Source organism: Sebastes fasciatus, chromosome 13, assembly GCF_043250625.1.
Source record: "Sebastes fasciatus isolate fSebFas1 chromosome 13, fSebFas1.pri, whole genome shotgun sequence".
NCBI lineage: Eukaryota > Metazoa > Chordata > Actinopteri > Perciformes > Sebastidae > Sebastes > Sebastes fasciatus.
In genome coordinates, this window is record NC_133807.1 from 33,635,991 (window position 1) to 33,655,199 (window position 19,209).

The following is a 19,209-nucleotide window of genomic DNA, read 5'->3' on the forward strand; positions in this document are numbered from 1 at the left end:
ATATTCATTTTATATATTCGTTATATTTATAATAAATTATATATTATATTATATCATAATTTATTATCTAAATTAATTTTAAATATTTATTATTATATTTATTTATAAATATGTATATATACAAATTATATATTTATTTTATTATATAATAAATTATTTCAATTTATTATTGTATTTATTAAGAAATATGTATATAAATAATTTATATACTTACATATTCATTTTATTTATTCATTATATTTATAATAAATTATATATTATATTATATCATCATTTATTATTTTAATTTATTTTATTTTGCATTATTATATTTACTTATAAATATGTATATAAATAATTTATATACTTACATATTAATTTTATTTATTAATTTTATTTCTAATAAATTGTATATTATATCATAATTTATTATCTACATTTTTAATATATTTATTATTATATTCATTTATAAATATGTATATATATAATATATTAACATCTTTATTTTATTTATTTATTATATTTGATCATATAATAAATTATCATAATTTATCATTTAAATTTATTTTATTTATTTTTAAATATATAGATTTATATATATTATATAAATGTACGATTTGTAATAGCCTATAGTCTCTAAACAGGTACGCTTTTCTTTTTCTTCTGTCTGTTGTCTGATATATTTACATACTTATTTTATTGTATAATAAATTATCAGAATTTATTATTTAAATGTATTTCATTTAATCATTATATTTATCTATAAATATATATATATATATACAGGGAGGAGGAGGAGAAGGAGGAAGAAGAGGAGGAAGAAGAGGAAGAGGAGGAGGAAGAGGAGGAAGGAGAGGGAGGAGGAAGAGGAGGAGTAGGAGAAGGAAGAGGAGGAAGAGGGGGAGGAGGAGGAGGAAGAAGAAGAGGAGAGGAGGAGGAGGAGGAAGAGTAGGAGGAGAAAGAAGAAGAGGAGGAGGAGGAGGAAGAGGAGGAGGAGAAAGAAGAAGAGGAGAGGAGGAGGAGGAGGAAGAGTAGGAGGAGAAAGAAGAAGAGGAGGAGGAGGAGGAAGAGGAGGAGGAGAAAGAAGAAGAGGAGAGGAGGAGGAGGAGGAAGAGTAGGAGGAGAAAGAAGAAGAGGAGGAGGAGGAAGAAGAGGAGGAGCTGAATGTCTCCGTTATAAAAACACCTCTGGAGAACTCTGGGAGAAAAACATCTGGTTGTTTTGCTCTCAGAGAAGAAGAAGACACATCTGGACAGATTGATCTGTTGTTGTTGTTTCTGAAGTTTAACAAAGTTTCTCTCAGTGATCCAACAACTAACCTTTATAACTCAACATGAGTCATGTCGACGTGAACAACCTGAAGCCTTCCAGCTTTGAAGACGAGTACTACGACAAATATGAATATTATAACTTAACCGACAAATACACAGGTGAGAAAACAATAACCTTCTTCTGCTTCTTCTTCTGTCTGACTGTAAACCTGAGCAATCTCCACTGAAAATACCTCAAAAATGGGTTTTTTTTATTGTTTGTTAAATTTAAAGGTCTTTTTTTTCATTTTTTGTTAAATTTAGAGGTGTTTTGTTTTATTGTTTGTTAAATTTAAAGGTGTTTTTTTTCATTGTTTGTTAAATTTAAATGTGTTTTTGTCAACAGAAGGCTCAGCTCGTAAAGGCAGAACAAAGAAGGAGGCCAGTGATAACACCAACAGACACAATCCGTCCGGACACGAACGCAAAATAGTGGAGAAGCTCCAGAACACGGAGAAGAAAGCCAAGGAGTGAATACTGAGGTGTGTTTATGTGCTGACATCACTGTTAACTCTTTGTTTATGTCTCTATATCTATATGCCGAATTCAAGAGTGGATGTTATATTAATGGTTGCTAACGTTTGTATTTAAACTTTAATCAGTCAATTAGTTAAATTGATGAATCATTAAATGACATCTGGCAACTTTAGAACGTTCAACTCTTCCTTTAAGAATCTCTCGCTTTAACGGCTCTTCCTCCGCAGCGCTCAACCGGGCGGCTGCGACTCAAAGCGGATTTCTGTACTCAAATAAGTGTTAGTCTTTTATTCATGTCTTTATAATCTTATGCCGAATTAGAGATTGACTATTGTAATTGTTGTTGATAAAGTTGCTGAATCATTTTATGTGCCTTATGCCTTCACAGTTTAGCAGATACTTAAAATTTGCACATTTCTCAATGAGGTTTGGTATATGAAATTTGAGAATGTAGGCAGGGACTTGCTCTAAAGGAGGTGTTTACTCTTTGTCCATGTCTGTGTAACATTACGCCGAATCTGCAAGGGACTATTGGATTTGTTGTTAATAAAGTTGTTGAATCATTTTATATTCTATGTGATTCAACAAAGTAGTAAATACCTTAAATTGGCAATTTTGTAAATGACATTTAGCACAAGGGATGTTTTGTAGGTTTTCGTGGTGAGGATCTCTGACAGAAGTGTTAACTCTTTATTTATGTCTCTATATCTATATGCCGAATTAGAGAGTGACTGTTATATTCGTGACTGGTTAAATCGCTGAATCATTTTATGTGTTTAATGCCTTCACAGCTTAGCAGATACTTAAAATTGGCCCATTTCTCAATGAAGTTTGGTAAATGAAATTTGAGAATGTAGGCAGGGACATTCAAGAAGGATTCAAGTGTTGAGGAATTATGACTTAAACAACCAAACTCACCCAAGTTGAACTTTCCCTTTAAGAACCTCCTCCTTTAACTGCCCATCCTCCACAGTTTAAGTGGATGTTTTGCTGCCAACTTGCTCTAAAGGAGGTGTTTACTCTTTGTCTAGTCTGTGTAACATTACGCCGAATCTGAGAGGGACTTTTGGACTTGTTGTTGATAAAGTTGCTGAAACATTTTATATTCTATTTCAGGGGTCAGCAACCTTTACTGTCAAAAGAGACATTTTAGGCAAAGAATTAAAAATAAAAATCTGTCTGGAGCCGCAAAACATTTGATCATTGTGATGAAGGTAACACAGTTTATAGTCTAAGTATATAGTATATCAGTCTAATGCAGTGAGGGCCAAAGAGACAATGTACTACGGAGTATTAGGGCCACATTGAGGGAAAACACATCTGAGATTTACACAATAAAGTCAGAATATTACGAGAATACGATTTTTATTTTTAAATGTATATATAATGATTCAGTATTTATCTTTCACTTAACCACAACCATCCTGTTTTTCTAATCCAGGGCGACTCGGACGGCTCATCCCGGAAACCGACCACGGCCTCCTTGGCGACAGAACGAGACGTAGAAACGGCAGGAGCGTCCCGAAGCTCCGACGGGCGAAGGTTTAACCTGGGCGTGAAGAGGAGCCAGATCCAGATGTTCCAGTGAGGAGATCTCCATCGTGGCAGCAGACCGCGGCTCCTCCGCCTGTAGGTTGTTGTAAAGCACTCACCTGTAGGCGTGTACCTGCACGGCTGCCTGGTCAGACCGTGACGGTGCACATGTGATTGAGGTGACATGTGGTGTCAGTTGGGTGATTTCGGTGTGTTGACAAGTTTTCAATGGATTTTTAAAAAAGTTTTTTTACTATTAAAATGATTCTGACGTGACTTTGTGTTTGTTTTTCTTCCCAAGAGGTTCAAAACTGTGATGAAGAAACACTCAATTAAAGGAACTCCTGTATCCAGTAGATATTAAACCTCAGATATCAAACCGTGTCCATCACAGATTCATAATCATGTTGATTCATTATATATAATAATTACAATCATTTAAAAAAAGAGAATCTTAAAGAATCCTCTTCGCCTTTTTTTACGTCGCCATCTTTGTTTTGGATGAATTTGGTTTTTGGCCGTCGCCATCTTGGTTTTTGGTTTTTGGGGTTTTAGCCGTAGCCATTTTGGTTTTTAGATGTCGCCATCTTGGTTTTTGGTTTTTGGGGTTTTAGCCGTAGCCATCTTGGTTTTTGGTTTTTGGCCGTAGCCATCTTGGTTTTTGGATGTCGCCATGTTTGTTTTGCCCCTTGCCATCTTGGTTTTAGGATTTTGGCCGTAGCCATCTTGGTTTTTGGTTTTTGGCCGTAGCCATCTTGGTTTTTGGATGTCGCCATGTTTGTTTTGCCCCTTGCCATCTTGGTTTTAGGATTTTGGCCGTAGCCATGTTGGTTTTTGGACGTCACCATCCTGATTTTTGGATGCCGCAATTTTGGTTTTTGGACTTCGCCATCTTGGTTTTTCAGTTTTTAGCCGTAGCCATCTTGGTTTTTGGATGTCGCCATCTTGGTTTTTGGACGTCGCCATCTTGGTTTTTGGATGCCGCCATTTTGGTTTTTGGCCATCGCCATCTTGGTTTTTGGTCTTTGTCCGTCGCCATCTTGGTTTTTGCAACCAGAAGTGACAGGAGAGGGCGGAGCTAAGAACATCCGAACGCTGATTAAGACATTTTTAGGCGACCAAAAATGTTTCAATTAATTGTATTTTGAATATAAAACTAAACTCAAACCACCAAATATAATATATATAAACCAAAGTGTCTTCAGGTATATATGTATATAAGGATTTGTATATAAGTAAATGCATATTTCATTTTATTCTTTTTAAAATCATATTCTTATTAGCAGCCACACAACAATATGAAAAGGAAAACATAATAATATGTTGTATACATGTTCTCTGTGTGAAACTAATCCGAGTCCTGAAGCTCAGCGTTGGTTACATCATAACTTCTGCTCTGACCTCAGACTGATGCTGTAAATGTTGTTTTTCCAGATCATAAATATCTGGGTGCTAAATGTGAAATAAAAAGAGAGAGATGTTTGTCCTCTTCACACCTGCAAGGTGTGATGTTTGGATCCACCAGCAGGTGGCAGCGACGCTCAGACTCTAAGACTCTAAGACTCTCAGACTCTAAACATGAGAGAGTGGAGTGTCTGCATTGCAGGGAACTTAAACACAAACACAACAACCGCAGTAACAGACCAACAGACCAACAGACCAACAGATCAACAGATCAACAGACCAACAGATCAACAGATCAACAGACCAACAGACCAACAGATCAACAGACCAACAGACCAACAGACCAACAGATCAACAGACCAACAGATCAGTGGTCAGTGAGTTTACAGCGTGATGAGACCAGAGAGCTACTTCATGTTGGACCGTCTCCGATCCTCCGAGCCTCCGAGCCTCCGAGCCTCCGAGCCTCCGAGCCACCGAGCCTCCGAGCCTCCGAGCCTCCGAGCCTCCGAGCCACCGAGCCTCCGAGCCTCCGAGCCACCGAGCCTCCGAGCCTCCGAGCCTCCACACGGCTCTCAGACAGGAACTCTGAATATCTGCTGTGTCAGAACTGCAGTTTTTATAAAATGAGGTTATGCAACAGTACGGAGTTATATAACAAAGACAAACTCTGCAGGCTGAACTTCAACATGTACTGTAAGTTCCATCACTGATTAAAGGATGAATACCACTAAATATAATCTGAATCTATCTGGATGAAGTGACGGCTGGAGCTCCACCAGCTGATTTAACATTCAGTAGCTTGACAGGATATTCATTAGAGATATCTGCAACGTTATTCTGCAATTCAACATATCTATTTTTTGATTTTAGATATCCGTAATTACATTTTGACTGGTACGATTCAAACTACTTTTGCCATTCATGTGTACGGGGTTCGTCATTACGGATATCCACAGTCCACATTGCAGATATCTGCAACTGAATTCTAAAGTGAATGGCGCCGGTGCATTTAGGGCGTGTCCAAATCCACTCTCTGTGTTTGACTCTCTGTTTTCCACTCTCTCTCGGTTTGACTCTCTATGTGTTTGACTCTTTCTGTGTTTGACTCTCTGTGTTTGACTCTCTCTGTGTTTGACTCTCTGTGTTTGACTCTCTCTGTGTTTGACTCTCTCTGTGTTTGACTCTCTGTGTTTGACTCTTTCTGTGTTTGACTCTTTCTGTGTTTGACTCTTTCTGTGTTTGACTCTCTGTGTTTGACTCTCTCTGTGTTTGACTCTTTCTGTGTTTGACTCTTTCTGTGTTTGACTCTTTCTGTGTTTGACTCTTTCTGTGTTTGACTCTCTGTGTTTGACTCTCTCTGTGTTTGACTCTTTCTGTGTTTGACTCTTTCTGTGTTTGACTCTCTCTGTGTTTGACTCTCTCTGTGTTTGACTCTTTCTGTGTTTGACTCTTTCTGTGTTTGACTCTTTCTGTGTTTGACTCTTTCTGTGTTTGACTCTTTCTGTGTTTGACTCTCTCTGTGTTTGACTCTCTGTGTTTGACTCTCTCTGTGTTTGACTCTCTGTGTTTGACTCTCTCTGTGTTTGACTCTTTCTGTGTTTGACTCTTTCTGTGTTTGACTCTCTCTGTGTTTGACTCTCTGTGTTTGACTCTCTCTGTGTTTGACTCTCTGTGTTTGACTCTCTCTGTGTTTGACTCTTTCTGTGTTTGACTCTTTCTGTGTTTGACTCTTTCTGTGTTTGACTCTCGGTGTTTGACTCTTTCTGTGTTTGACTCTCTGTGTTTGACTCTCTCTGTGTTTGACTCTGTGTGTTCGACTCTGTGTGTTCGACTCTCGGTGTTTGACTCTCTGTGTTTGACTCTCGGTGTTCGACTCTCTCGGTGTTTGACTCTTTCTGTGTTCGACTCTCTCGGTGTTTGACTCTCGGTGTTCGACTCTCTCTGTGTTTGACTCTGTGTGTTCGACTCTGTGTGTTCGACTCTCGGTGTTTGACTCTCTGTGTTTGACTTTCTCTGTGTTTGACTCTATCTGTGTTTGTCCCGATGCCGTTGAGCAAACAGGAAGCAGCAGGGTTTGAATCCCCCATCCACCTGCAGCCTGAACGCAGCAGCAGGATTTGGCTCCGATGTTTGAAGCAGGATCAGGAAATATTTATAGAGACGACTGTTTGTTACATAATCAGCTTCACCGTACGACTCAACACAACATCCAGTTCAGTGTTCACCCCTCCGCCCGTCCCGCTCTGCAGAGGAGATACCAATGCTTTTAGAAACCCCCCTAGTTGCCTAGCAACTGGTCCTCAGGATTGCCAAAAGAGACCTCAGATCATTTGTCTGATGTTATGAGTGTGTAACACGATACGCTGGAAGTGTGTGTGTGTGATGTTATACTGAGGTATCTGTGTATTAACATGATTATATCCGTCCTAAGCTGTTAGGATTGATACTCATGTCTGTATAGTAAATATAATAATAATAATAATAATAATAATAATAATAATAATTATAATAATAATAATAATTGTGCTCAGCAGCAGATGAAAACAAACAGCATCAGGAGGAATCATAAAAACAGCCGGGGAATAAAATAAAGTTAAGAAATATATAAAAGAGAGGGATGGTGAAACCCTGCAACATATTAAATATTCATAAACGCCGTCCTATAAAAGAGAGAGAGTTTAAAGAAGGGATTTAAAAGATGTTAATGATGCAGCCCATCGGATCCCAACAGGAGGGGGGGGGGCTCTAACAGGACCTGGTCACCTTTAGACCCGAGCCGGGATCCAGCAGAGATACATCCGCTGATCTAAGGGAACATCGCTAGAGTACAGATATTGATATCATATGAAACCAGAGAACCTGATGAAGCCACTGATGATGTCATACTAGCTGGTCATGAAGGAGGTTAAATAACGCTCCAAACTTACGCTTCCTTTTTGGCGAGGAAAAACTGGCACGTCCATTTTCAAAGGGGTCCCTTGACCTTTGACCTCCAGGTATGTGAATGGGTGAGGGCTTTTGTCTGAAAAATGTCCAAAAACTTTCAGGAAAAAAGACAGAAAAAGGTGTGAAAAAAATAAAATAAATAAATTTCAACAAAAGGCCAAAAATGTCTAGAAAATGTCAGAAAAAAAGTCAGAAAAATGTCCCAAAAGAATCTTAAAAAGTTCAGAATAAAATGTCTGAAAATGTAAAAAAAAGTCCTAAAAAAGTCCAGAAAATGTCCGAAAGAAAGACAGAAAAAGAAGTCCGATACTGGTATCATAGTAAACTAAAAAAAGACAGAAAAAGGGGTGAAAACATGATCGAAAAATATCAACAAAAGTCCGAACATTGTCTAAAAAATGCCAGAAAAAAAGTCAGAAAAATGTCCCAAAAAAATGTCTGAAAAAAGGTATGAAAAATGTAAAAATAAATCTGAAAAATGTAAAAATAAATCTGAAAAATGTAAAAATAAATCTGAAAAATGTAAAAATAAATCTGAAAAATGTAAAAATAAATCTGAAAATGGTCCAAAAAAGTCCTAAAAAAATCCAGAAAATGTCCAAAACAAAGGCAAAAGAAAAGTCCGATACTGGTATCATATGAAACTATAATACCTGATGAATCCATCGATACCAACCAGGTCATACCAACTGGTCATGAAGGAGGTTAAATAACGCTGCAAACTTACGCTAAATTTCCATTTGATAGTATCGTCAGTCCCGTGAGTTGTTAGTCTTGAATTTCCCTCGGGATCAATAAAGTTACTATCTATCTATCTGTCTGTCTGTCTGTCTGTCTGTCTGTCTATCTATCTATCTGTCCATCTATCTATCTATCTGTCTGTCTGTCTGTCTGTCTGTCTGTCTGTCTGTCTATCTATCTATCTATCTGTCCATCTATCTATCTATCTGTCTGTCTGTCTGTCTGTCTGTCTGTCTGTCTGTCTGTCTATCTATCTATCTGTCCATCTATCTATCTATCTATCTATCTGTCTGTCTGTCTGTCTGTCTGTCTGTCTATCTATCTATCTGTCCATCTATCTATCTATCTATCTATCTATCTATCTATCTGTCTGTCTGTCTGTCTGTCTGTCTGTCTATCTATCTATCTGTCCATCTATCTATCTATCTATCTATCTGTCTGTCTGTCTGTCTGTCTGTCTGTCTGTCTATCTATCTATCTATCTATCTATCTCTCCATCTATCTCTCCATCTATCTCTCTATCTATCTATCTATCTATCTATCTCTCCATCTATCTCTCCATCTATCTATCTATCTATCTATCTATCTAGTTATTCGAGTTCGAGTTATTAGTCACGTGAGTTGTTATTATCGGCAGTCCATTAAAATGCTGAAGGGGAACCACAAGCAAGTGGTCATGTGATCCATCGCTAAGATAAAAATATTGATTATAGTTGCGTTAAAGAAGAGGAGGCTCACGTGTGTACACACACACACACACACACACACACACACACGCACACACGCACACACACACACACACACACACACACACACACACACACACACACACACACACACACACACACACACACACACACCGGCCGACATATTACAGGATGTGAGTCCGTCGCTGTTTGTTGACCTGAAGGCGACTCTGAGCATGATGAACTATATCTGGACGTCCATCACGCACGCACGCACGCACGCACGCAGGCAGGCAGGCAGGCAGGCAGGCAGGCAGGCAAGCACACACACACACACACACACACACACACACACACACACACACACACACACACACACACACACACACACACACACACACACACAGCTTCATGTTCACTTTAATAAAACAACATCTCAGAGATGTGGTCACCGTGGCAGCAGGATGTTTCTTCTGGTCACTTTATCTGTATTATTAAACGCTGACACACACCTCTCTGATTCTTCATCTGCAGCTCGTTATAATCTGTAGTCTGGACACTACGGACTTTCTCGGTACGGACTGCATCGGTACGGACTGCATCCGTACGGACTTTCTCGGTACGGACTGCATCAGTACGGACTGCATCCGTACGGACTGCATCCGTACGGACTGCATCAGTACGGACGGCATACTGACAACTACATGTCATCAAATATGACATTCCTCTCTGGAGGTCAGAGGTCAAGGGACCCCTCTGAAAATGGACATCCCAGTTTTTCCATAAAGACAGGAAGCAGAGGGAAACAAACCGTATCATAACCATAACCTAATCATAAAGACACAAACAGTTATTACTCTCTGTATTATGAACTTTTAGAGTTATTTTATTTGTTTGCAAAACTTTTTGTTGATCTTGTTATCTGTGTGGTCACAGCTGGAGAACAATACGTTATTAAAGATGGAAGTTAATGAACACATTCAGCCTTCAGACTCCGTTAACGTGAACTCTCTCTGAGCCGGCAGCTCTTCTCCTGGTAATCACAGCACACTGTAATCACGTAGAAAATGTGTAAAAGAGTTCTAAAACTATCTGTGAACTGTTATTAGCCGGTAAGTTATGTGCTCAGGAGAACGGTGGGAGAGAAATAAAGCAGCGATGTGTGCATAACGACGACGATAATGATGATTATAACAATAAAGGAAGCTCCAGTTGTACTGTAGGAGACAATCATTCCTCCTCAACGGTTTATATTAAAACACGAGCAGCACACCGACTTCTTTCATCTTCTCCGAGTAAAATATAAAACGTACAAACATTATCTGTGAAATTAAAGACGAACAAGAGGGAAATATTAAAAAGAGATGAAGATGTGCAGCATACAGACATCATAATTCTGCCCCTGAACGCACCACGGAGACACGCAGGGACAGGATTTATAACTGGTGTTGTACTCCGGTGTTTAACTGGGATTTGTTGCCCCGTCTGGACCGCCCATTAAAACCATCAATCTGCATCTGGAAACCAACGAAGAGCCGATAAGAGAAGAGAGAGAAGAAGAGAAGAGATGAACAGCAGGAGAGATATGATGCTTCCTCTGTTCCTCCAGTCTAATACTCTCCTCACGTTCACTCATCGTACTCTAACTCTGTTCTAGTGTTACTCAGCTGATGACTCGGCTTCATATCAGAATAAAACTGGACGTGTTTTCTCGTCATTGACTCTCAAAAACTCAAAGATAAGATAAGATAGAACTTTATTAATCCCGTAGGAAATTATTGTGCCAGAGATTGCTCAAAAATACAACAAGTTCAAGTGTATAAAATAAAAGTACTATTTCTAACACCAGTGCGTAAAAGAATATGTGCTCTGGTATGACTCCAGGGTGGCGTGCAGAGGATGAGAGGCGTTGTCCCTAACACTGAGTAGTTTCCTCAGCATCCTCCTCTCCGACACCTCCACCAGAGACTCCACCAGAGACTCCAGTTCACCTTGGGTCGTCCTCAGACGGGCTTTCCAGCTATCTCAGTCCTCCATACATCTGTCCAGCATCTGTCCTCCGTACGTCCATGTATCGGTGGGACGTCCCCGTGACTTTTTAAATTGATTTTGTATTAAACCTTTATTTAACCAGGTTAGTCCCGTTGAGATTAAGAACCTTTTTTCCAAGGGAGACCTGGCCGAGACGGTCAGCAGCAAGAACACTAAGCTGCAGACGGAGACACAAATACAGACACAAACACTAAAAGCACTAACATGTGCATTAAAAGAGAACTATCTGAAAACAAATGGGGGGACAAGAAGGAACTTTTCTGGGAGTCAGCTGAACAACAAGGGAGCTGAAAACGTTTGGAAGCCACAGAGTCTGCTTCTAAAGCCTTCATTCTAGATTTAAACATGTTTAATGATGTTAAAGCTCCTTGATTTTGATTTCCAGGTCATTTTGGAGCAGATTCCAGGCTGAGGGTGCAGAATAGGAAAAAGCCCTTTCCTCAATTTTTGTCCGAGCTTTTGGGACAGAGAGCGCAAAGAAGTCCTGTGATCGCAGTGAATACTGTCCACAATGTTTCTGCGTAATAAAAACACTTCGGTAGTGTGGGAGCAGACCCAGAATCACCTTCTATATAAAGATTGTTACCGTGATGCCGTAGAGAGACGGCGACATGCCACGAGCTCCGGACTGGTTCTGGTTATTTTGAGGAGCCTCCCAGCTTCTCCTCTTCCAGCTTCTCCTCTTCCAGTTTCTCCTCTTCCAGTTTCTCCTCTTCCAGCTCCCTCGCTGCAGGATGAGCGGTCCCCAGATGTGGACTGTGTGTCTGAGGAGCCGCGGGTCGCTGGCGGCTCAGGGACGGTTCATGTCGGGGACGTCAATGAGCCGCAACAGACTGCGCCTCTCTCTGGACGAATCGTGAGACAACCAGTTCGTTTCAAGGACTTTGTTACTTATGGTTAAAGGGACTATTTGTACCTTTCAGAAATGCTTGTAAACAGCGACACCTGTGGTCGTGAAATCAACGAAAGTCGTATAGTATGAGGGACGTTATGGTTGGACATGTTTTCTCCTTGCAGTAGCACCTTGTTTCAGTGTAACATGGTTGGTCTAGGTGCTATGTGTAGCAGCTATTTCTGGTGTGTGAAAATAGTGTGACATACTTAGTTGAGACTGCAGTTATGTAAGAGAACATGGAAATGTTCAGTGTTGAAATGTTGTTGTTGTAAAGCTGGCAGGTTGATGTGAGCGTGTCCACGTGGGTTTACTGCACTTGTTTAGAAATGGGGACGTTTCTTTTTGGAGGATGGGAGGGATGTAACCCTGAACATAAAAGACCGCTCAGTTCCATAACCGACCTCCGCTAATAACCAACCAATGACCGGCTCCTTTTACTGCCATTATGCAACACATCACTCACGTGCAACTTTAACAAAACAACGTTTTGAATCTCTACGTTGAGATATTGAAAACATGTTAGCTACTGTAGCGTTAGCCAGAAGCACGTTATAAACCATGAACCTATTAGCTGACTCTGTTGTTACCGGACCGGTCTGTTGGATAATCATTTTCCCAGAAAGATATAAACAGATAGTTGAAGAAGATGAAGAAGAAACCTTTATTTGTCATATACATCCAGGTACACACATGAAATCTGACCCATCCTCAGCTCGTTCAAGAGCTCAACAGAGAAGAGAAGTCCACACAGTAACAGTTAAAGTAATGCAGGTACATTTATTAAAGGTAATCCAACTGAATCAACAGAAGATCAATAAGGGTGTAAAGCAGTAGTCAGTAGTTGGTAGTGAGGTGATGGGTGATGTGAAACTATAAGGCTGACCTAAAATCCCTGTAACATGAAGGATAACTAAAGATAAGTCCAGGACAGAACTCCATTAGTCCAGACGGGAGGTGACGAAGGCGTGGACGAGGGATTCTGCCACGGAGTCAGAGAGTGATTGCAGAGTGAGTGGAGAGATGTTTCTCAGGTGGAAGATTTGATGATGGACTTGACGTGCGACTGGAATGAGAGAGTCGGGTCCAGGATGACATCCAGGTTGGGGAGAAAGAGCAGCCGTCGACGTCCAGATGTAGATCTCCAACCCTCCGGAGCGGGGCCTCGGCGCCACGACCATGAGCTCATGTTTCCACTCATTATTATCCATTATCATTATTAGAAATCTAATAGTTATTTCTGCTTAACATGATAATTACACTGCTGAATATTACAAACAACTTATTTGATTTAGTAATGAGATAAAAGAATAATTAATGATTAATCCTCATCCTCATCCTCATCTGCAACCGCTTATCCCGTTAGGGGTCGCGGGGGGGCTGGAGCCGATCCCAGCCGACATTGGGCGAAGGCGGGGTACACCCTGGACAGGTCGCCAGTCCATCACAGGGCTGACACATAGAGACAGACAACCATTCACACTCACATTCACACCTACGGGCAATTTAGAGTCCACAAATAACCTAACCTGCATGTCTTTGGACTGTGGGAGGAAACCGGAGTACCCGGAGAAAACCCACGCTAACACGGGGAGAACATGCATAATTAATGATTAATATAAAAGTTTATTTTAAACCAAACCCGGGTTAACACTGTACGGATCAACCGTACCCGATAGGACCTGATCGCCACCGTGGCGAGGAAAACTCCCCCTTCAACGGGGGAGAAACCTTGAGCAGAACCAGGCATGATCTCCCCTAGAGGGGGGGGGGGGGCCAGGAGGATCATTTCACACGATATAGGTGGAGGCGGCAGAGGATCCTCTTCAGCAGAGACGGTCTTTTCTCCGGCTGATCTGGTGCTGTCTACGATATTTTGAAATGAAAAAAAACAAGTAAGTACAGAGATCAAAGTTCAGTATGAAGACGACAGGAGAGATCTACTCTCTGTTCTGCATAAACAGCTTTGCTTAAGTAATGCCGGGATCAGACTACACAATATCATACCGATACCAGTATCGGGTATCGGGTCCGATACTGTGCTCATGTACTCGTACTCCCAAAATGGCTCCGATACAACGGCAACGATACCACTTTACTGCAGCGTGACGTTAACCTCTTGTCACCATCTTTCAGCTCCTCACGCTCCACCTCCCCCACGGTGCGGGCGAGACGGGCCGGTGGTGCGCCCGACGCCGCGGGGCCGGGATCCCACCTCAGGCGGCGCACACTGGCCCTCACTTTCATTGCGCCACAGGGTTTTGCTTGCATGCGAGTCAGAGGGTGCAAGCAAAACCCCTTGAGTCCTTCGTCTGTGTTTCAAGACGGGTCGGCATATCTTCGGGTCCTAATTGCGGGAATATGCTAAATTATCATTACCCAAGCATTGAAGATGAACTGCACCTCGCCTGGAAAGTAGACGAGATCAGGCGGCTGCAGCAGGGGGGGCGGTGACTAAAAGCTGCGGTCGAGTCGGACAGTTTCCAGACGTTTCTAGCAGCCTTCAAAAAATGTACAGGAAGTCCCAGAAAAAATGACTTCCTGTTAGATCCCATCTGTAGGCCACTTTATTTGTATTTGTTTGTAAATAAAATAGGTTCTAAAAACTCGATCTCGTGAAGTCATCGTTGCCCACGTGTGCATGACGTCAGAGCATGTCGGCATCAAGTCAAACACAAATCTAACCGGCATGCATTGCACGGCAATCGCCGGTGATCGATTCTGCGCAGGCCTTGCTCCTCTCCAACGAGCCTATTGACAGTTGCTTCAACCGCCTCCCCGATGACGTCTGAACTCGCGCACGATCGTGGAATACGACGTGCCGTGATTGGTCGTGGTCATACGTGTAGTCTTGCCACGCACCCGACCAAGACACCGAAAGAGTTTATGGCGCTGTGATCGTTAGATCTGACATGGTGGCCATCGTCAAAGACAAAAATATCGTGTAGTCTGATCACAGCATAAGAGTAATTGATTTTTTTTCTTGCTGATCTATTCTGTATAACTGAACTATGAACTCGTTGCGTCTTATCTTGTTTAATGTACTCTTTTTTTGTCTTTAAATCTGGTCTAATCGATTTCATTTTCCAGGTATAAATGCATACGTACCTCGCAGGTCGCAGAGTGACTGCTGCCCGCGTCATCGAGGGTCTTATTGGCGTCCGTGTCAGAAGCAGCCACGACACCCTTCCCTGTCTTGGATGGAAGCGAGCTCACGCCGTCACATGGGATGTTGTCATCACCCTTGAGAATGGAGTGGGAAGGTGGGGTGTTCGTGGTGTCCTCCAATGTCGTATCCTCATCATCTTCTCCATCATAATCCTGCAACACCAAAGGGGTGTTGTTCGGCCGTCTGTAGCTGATGCGAGATTTTTCTCCACGACGAGATGTGGAGCGTTTGGGTCCAGGTGACTTGACAGCTTTGTCCATTGGTTGGCTTAAATCTGGTTGGACCTTATTGCTCCGGGAATTACGAAAGCGCCACCAAGGCGTCCTTTTGGTTTGTCCAACTGGCTTATTGCAGAGGCAATGGACATTTGAAGATCCGTCATTCTGTGAGGCTTGCGCAGCCTCTGGTGTGTCGTCCTCGTCCGACTCAACGTCGTCCGAGTCCGAGTCAACGTCGTCCTCGTCCGACTCAACGGTTTCATCCACATCCTGTCGTGTTGCACGCTGGACGTTCGTCCGTCGGTTCCATTTAGTCAAGTACTTCCAGAGACCCTTCTTCTCTTTCTTACAAGTCTTGCCTGCAGACGTCTCGTCTGTCCTGTCGGAATCCCTGAACTCACTCACTGACTCGAAAGTCTTATCCGTATCCAGCTCTACTGCTCGCTTGGCACTTTTCCATGGATTCCATTTAAGCCAGCGCTTACAAAAAGACTTCTTCTTCTTGCTGCTGATCTTGCTTTGACGTGTGCCCCTGCTAATCCGTATACTGACCTCTTCATATGGCTCATCTATTGGTTCCAGAGGGACAGAGGTGAAGTCTGCTTCATTAACAACCTTGACCTCTGGGCTTCTGGATCTGATTGAGAGAGTGACCGATTTGGAGGCTCTGTCGACGAAGACGTCAATGCCGTCTGACTCGTTAGTCTTATCTGAATTGGCATTGAACGCAGAGGTGACGTCTGCTTCATTAACAGCCTTGGCCTCTGTCTTGCTGGAACCGATTGAGAAAGTGACGTATTTGGAGGCTCTGTCGACGAAGATGTCAATGTCGTTCTCATCCGAATTGGCATTGAACACAGAGGTGACGTCTGCTTCATTAACAGCCTTGAGCTCTTTGCTTCTGGATCTGATTGAGAGAGTGACGGATTTGGAGGCTCTGTCGACGAAGACGTCAATGTCGTCTGACTCGATAGTGTTATCCCTATCGTCATTGAACACAGAGGTCAAGTCTTCCTCATTATCATCCTCGCTGTCCTCACTGGAGTAAATTGAGGGAGGGGCAGGCCTCTTAGGACTCAAAAGGAGGGATTTTGAGTCACTGTCGAGGAAGGCGTCAATGCGTACCGACTGGACAGTCTTATCCGAATCCGCATTGAACACAGAGGTCAAGTCTGCTTCATTAACAGCCTTGAGCTCTGTGCTTCTGGATCTGATTGAGAGAGTGATGGATTTGGAGGCTCTGTCGACGAAGACGTCAATGTCGTCTGACTCGATAGTGCTATCCCTATCGTCATTGAACACAGAGGTCCAGTCTGTCTCATTAGCAGCCTTGCTGTCCTCAATGGAGCCGATTGAGGGATTGGCAGGCCTCTCAGGACTCGGAGGGACGGATTTTGAGTCACTGTCGACGAAGGCATCAACGAGTACCGACTCGGCAGTCTTATCCGAATCCGCATTGAACACAGAGGTCAAGTCTGCTTTATTAACAGCCTTGACCTCTGTCCTTCTGGATCTGAGTGAGAGAGTGACACATTTGGAGTCTCTGTCGACAAAGACGTCAATGTCGTCTGTCTCGATAGTGTTATCCAAATCCTGCTGTCTTGCTTGCTGGGCCCTTTTCCATGGATTGTATTTAAGCCAGCGCCTCCAAGAATACGTCCTCATTGTGCTGCTGATCTTGCTTAGACGTCTGCCACTGCCATTCTGTAGTTGGAGATCTTTATATGGCATATCTATCGGTTCCAGAGGGATAGAGGTGAAGCCTGCTTCATTAACAGCCTTGCTGTCCTCACTGGAATCGATTAAGGGAGTGGCATTCGACACACGCCTCGGAATGACGGACTTTGAGTCACTCTTGACGAAGGCGTCAATGAGTACGATAGCCTTGATAGCCTTGATAGCCTTTTCCAAATCGGCATTTATCACAGAGGTCAAGTGTGCTTTCTTAACAGCCTTGTTGTCGTCACTAGAGCTGATTGAGGGAGTGGCAGGCCTCTCAGGACTCGGAGGGTCGGATTTTGTGTCATTGTCGAGGGAGGCGTCAACGAGTACCGACTTGGCAGTCTTATCCGAATCCGCATTGAACACAGAGTCGATTAAGGAAGTGGCAGTCGTCTCAGGACTCGGAGGGACGGAGTTTGAGTCATTGTTGACGAAGACGTCAATGAGTTCTGACTCGGCAGTCTTATCCGAATCCTGCTTTCTTGCTCCCAGAGCCCTTTTCCATGTATTTCGATTAAGCCAGCGCCTCCAAGAAGTCCTCCTGTTCTTGCTGTTGATCCCGTTTTTAAATCTGCCACTGCCATTCTGTAGTTGGACATCTTCATATGGCACATCTATCGGTTCCAGAGGGATGGAGGTAGAGTCTGCTTCATTAACAGCCTCGCTGTCCTCACTGGAGCCGATTGAGGGAGTGGCATTCGACACACGCCTCGGAATGACGGACTTTGAGTCACTGGCGACGAAGGCCTCAGTGAGTACCAAGTTGATAGCCCTATCCAAAATGTCATTTATCAGAGAGGTCAAGTCTGCTTCATTAACATCCTTGCTGTCCTCAATGGAGCCGATTGAGGGAGTGGCAGTCATCTCAGGACTTGGAGGGCCGGATTTTGAGTCACTGTCGACGAAGGCGTCAACGAGTACCGACTCGGCAGTCTTATCCGAATCCGCATTGAATGCAGATGTCAAGTCTGCTTCATTAACAGCCTCGCTGTCCTCAATGGAGCCGATTGAGGGAGTGGCATTCGACACACGCCTCGGAATGACGGACTTTGAGTCACTGTTGACGTAGGCCTCAATGAGTACCGAGTTGATAGCCCTATCCAAAATGTCTTTTATCAGAGAAGTCAAGTCTGCTTCATTAACAGCCTCACTGGAGTCGATTAAGGAAGTGGCAGTCGTCTCAAGACTCAGAGGGACGGAGTTTGAGTCACTGTCGTCAGAGACCTCAATGAGTTCTGACTCGACAGTCTTATCCGAATCCTGCTTTCTTGCTCGCTGGGCCCATTTCCATGGATTCCATTTAAGCAAGCGTTTCCAAAAAGACTTATTCTTTTTGCTGCTGATCTTGCTTTGACGTCTGCCAGTGTTACTCTGTATTTGGACATCTTCATATGACATATCTATCGGTGTCAGAGGGATGGAGGTGAAGTCCTCACTGGAGTCGATTAAGGAAGTGGCAGTCATCTCACGACTCGGAGGGCCGGATTTTGAGTCACTGTCGACGAAGGCGTCAACGAGTACTGACTCGACAGTCTTATCCGAATCCGCATTTACCGCAGAGGTGAAGTCTGCTTCATTAACAGCCTCGCTGTCCTCACGGGAATCGATTAAGGAAGTGGCATTCGACACACGCCTCGGAATGACGGAGTTTGAGTCACTGTCCTGCTTTCTTGCTTGCTGGGCCCATTTCCATGGATTCCATTTAAGCAAGCGCTTCCAAAAAGACTTCCTCTTCTTGCTGCTGATCTTGCTCGAACGTCTGCCAGTGCTACTCTGTTGTTGGACATCTTCATATGGCACATCTATCGGTTCCAGAGGGACAGATGTCAAGTCTGCTTCATTAGCAGCCTCGCTGCCGACAGGCGTCTCAGGACGCCGAGCCCGCTTTCTTGCTCGCCGGGCCCTTTTCCGTGGTCTCCATTTAGGCCAGGGCTTCCAAAAAGGCTTCTTCTTCTTCTTGTTGAACTTGCTCTGTCTGCCTACATACACCCAAATTAACTCGTCTTCCTCTTCTTGGTCCTCTGAAAAAGATCGCCGGAGGTTAAAAAAATCGTTCAAATACCACTCCACATTTTGC

The 19,209-nt window shown here is 42.9% G+C and overlaps 2 protein-coding genes across 2 annotated transcripts; one reads left to right on the forward strand and one right to left on the reverse strand.

Moving 5' to 3' along the window:
- The first annotated feature begins 1,174 nt into the window (after nt 1–1,174).
- nupr1b (nuclear protein 1b) lies at nt 1,175–3,575 on the forward strand. Its single transcript, XM_074657069.1, has 3 exons — nt 1,175–1,409; nt 1,636–1,771; nt 3,208–3,575. Exons 1-2 carry the CDS (start codon nt 1,313–1,315, stop codon nt 1,761–1,763), a joined length of 225 nt encoding a protein of 74 aa, XP_074513170.1. The 5' UTR covers nt 1,175–1,312; the 3' UTR covers nt 1,764–1,771; nt 3,208–3,575.
- An 8,194-nt stretch (nt 3,576–11,769) lies between these two features.
- LOC141781569 (uncharacterized) lies at nt 11,770–18,753 on the reverse strand. Its single transcript, XM_074657381.1, has 3 exons — nt 18,352–18,753; nt 15,132–18,285; nt 11,770–11,895 (listed from the first exon to the last, which is right to left on the reverse strand). Exons 1-3 carry the CDS (start codon nt 18,594–18,596, stop codon nt 11,770–11,772), a joined length of 3,525 nt encoding a protein of 1,174 aa, XP_074513482.1. The 5' UTR covers nt 18,597–18,753.
- Nucleotides 18,754–19,209: the final 456 nt, after the last annotated feature.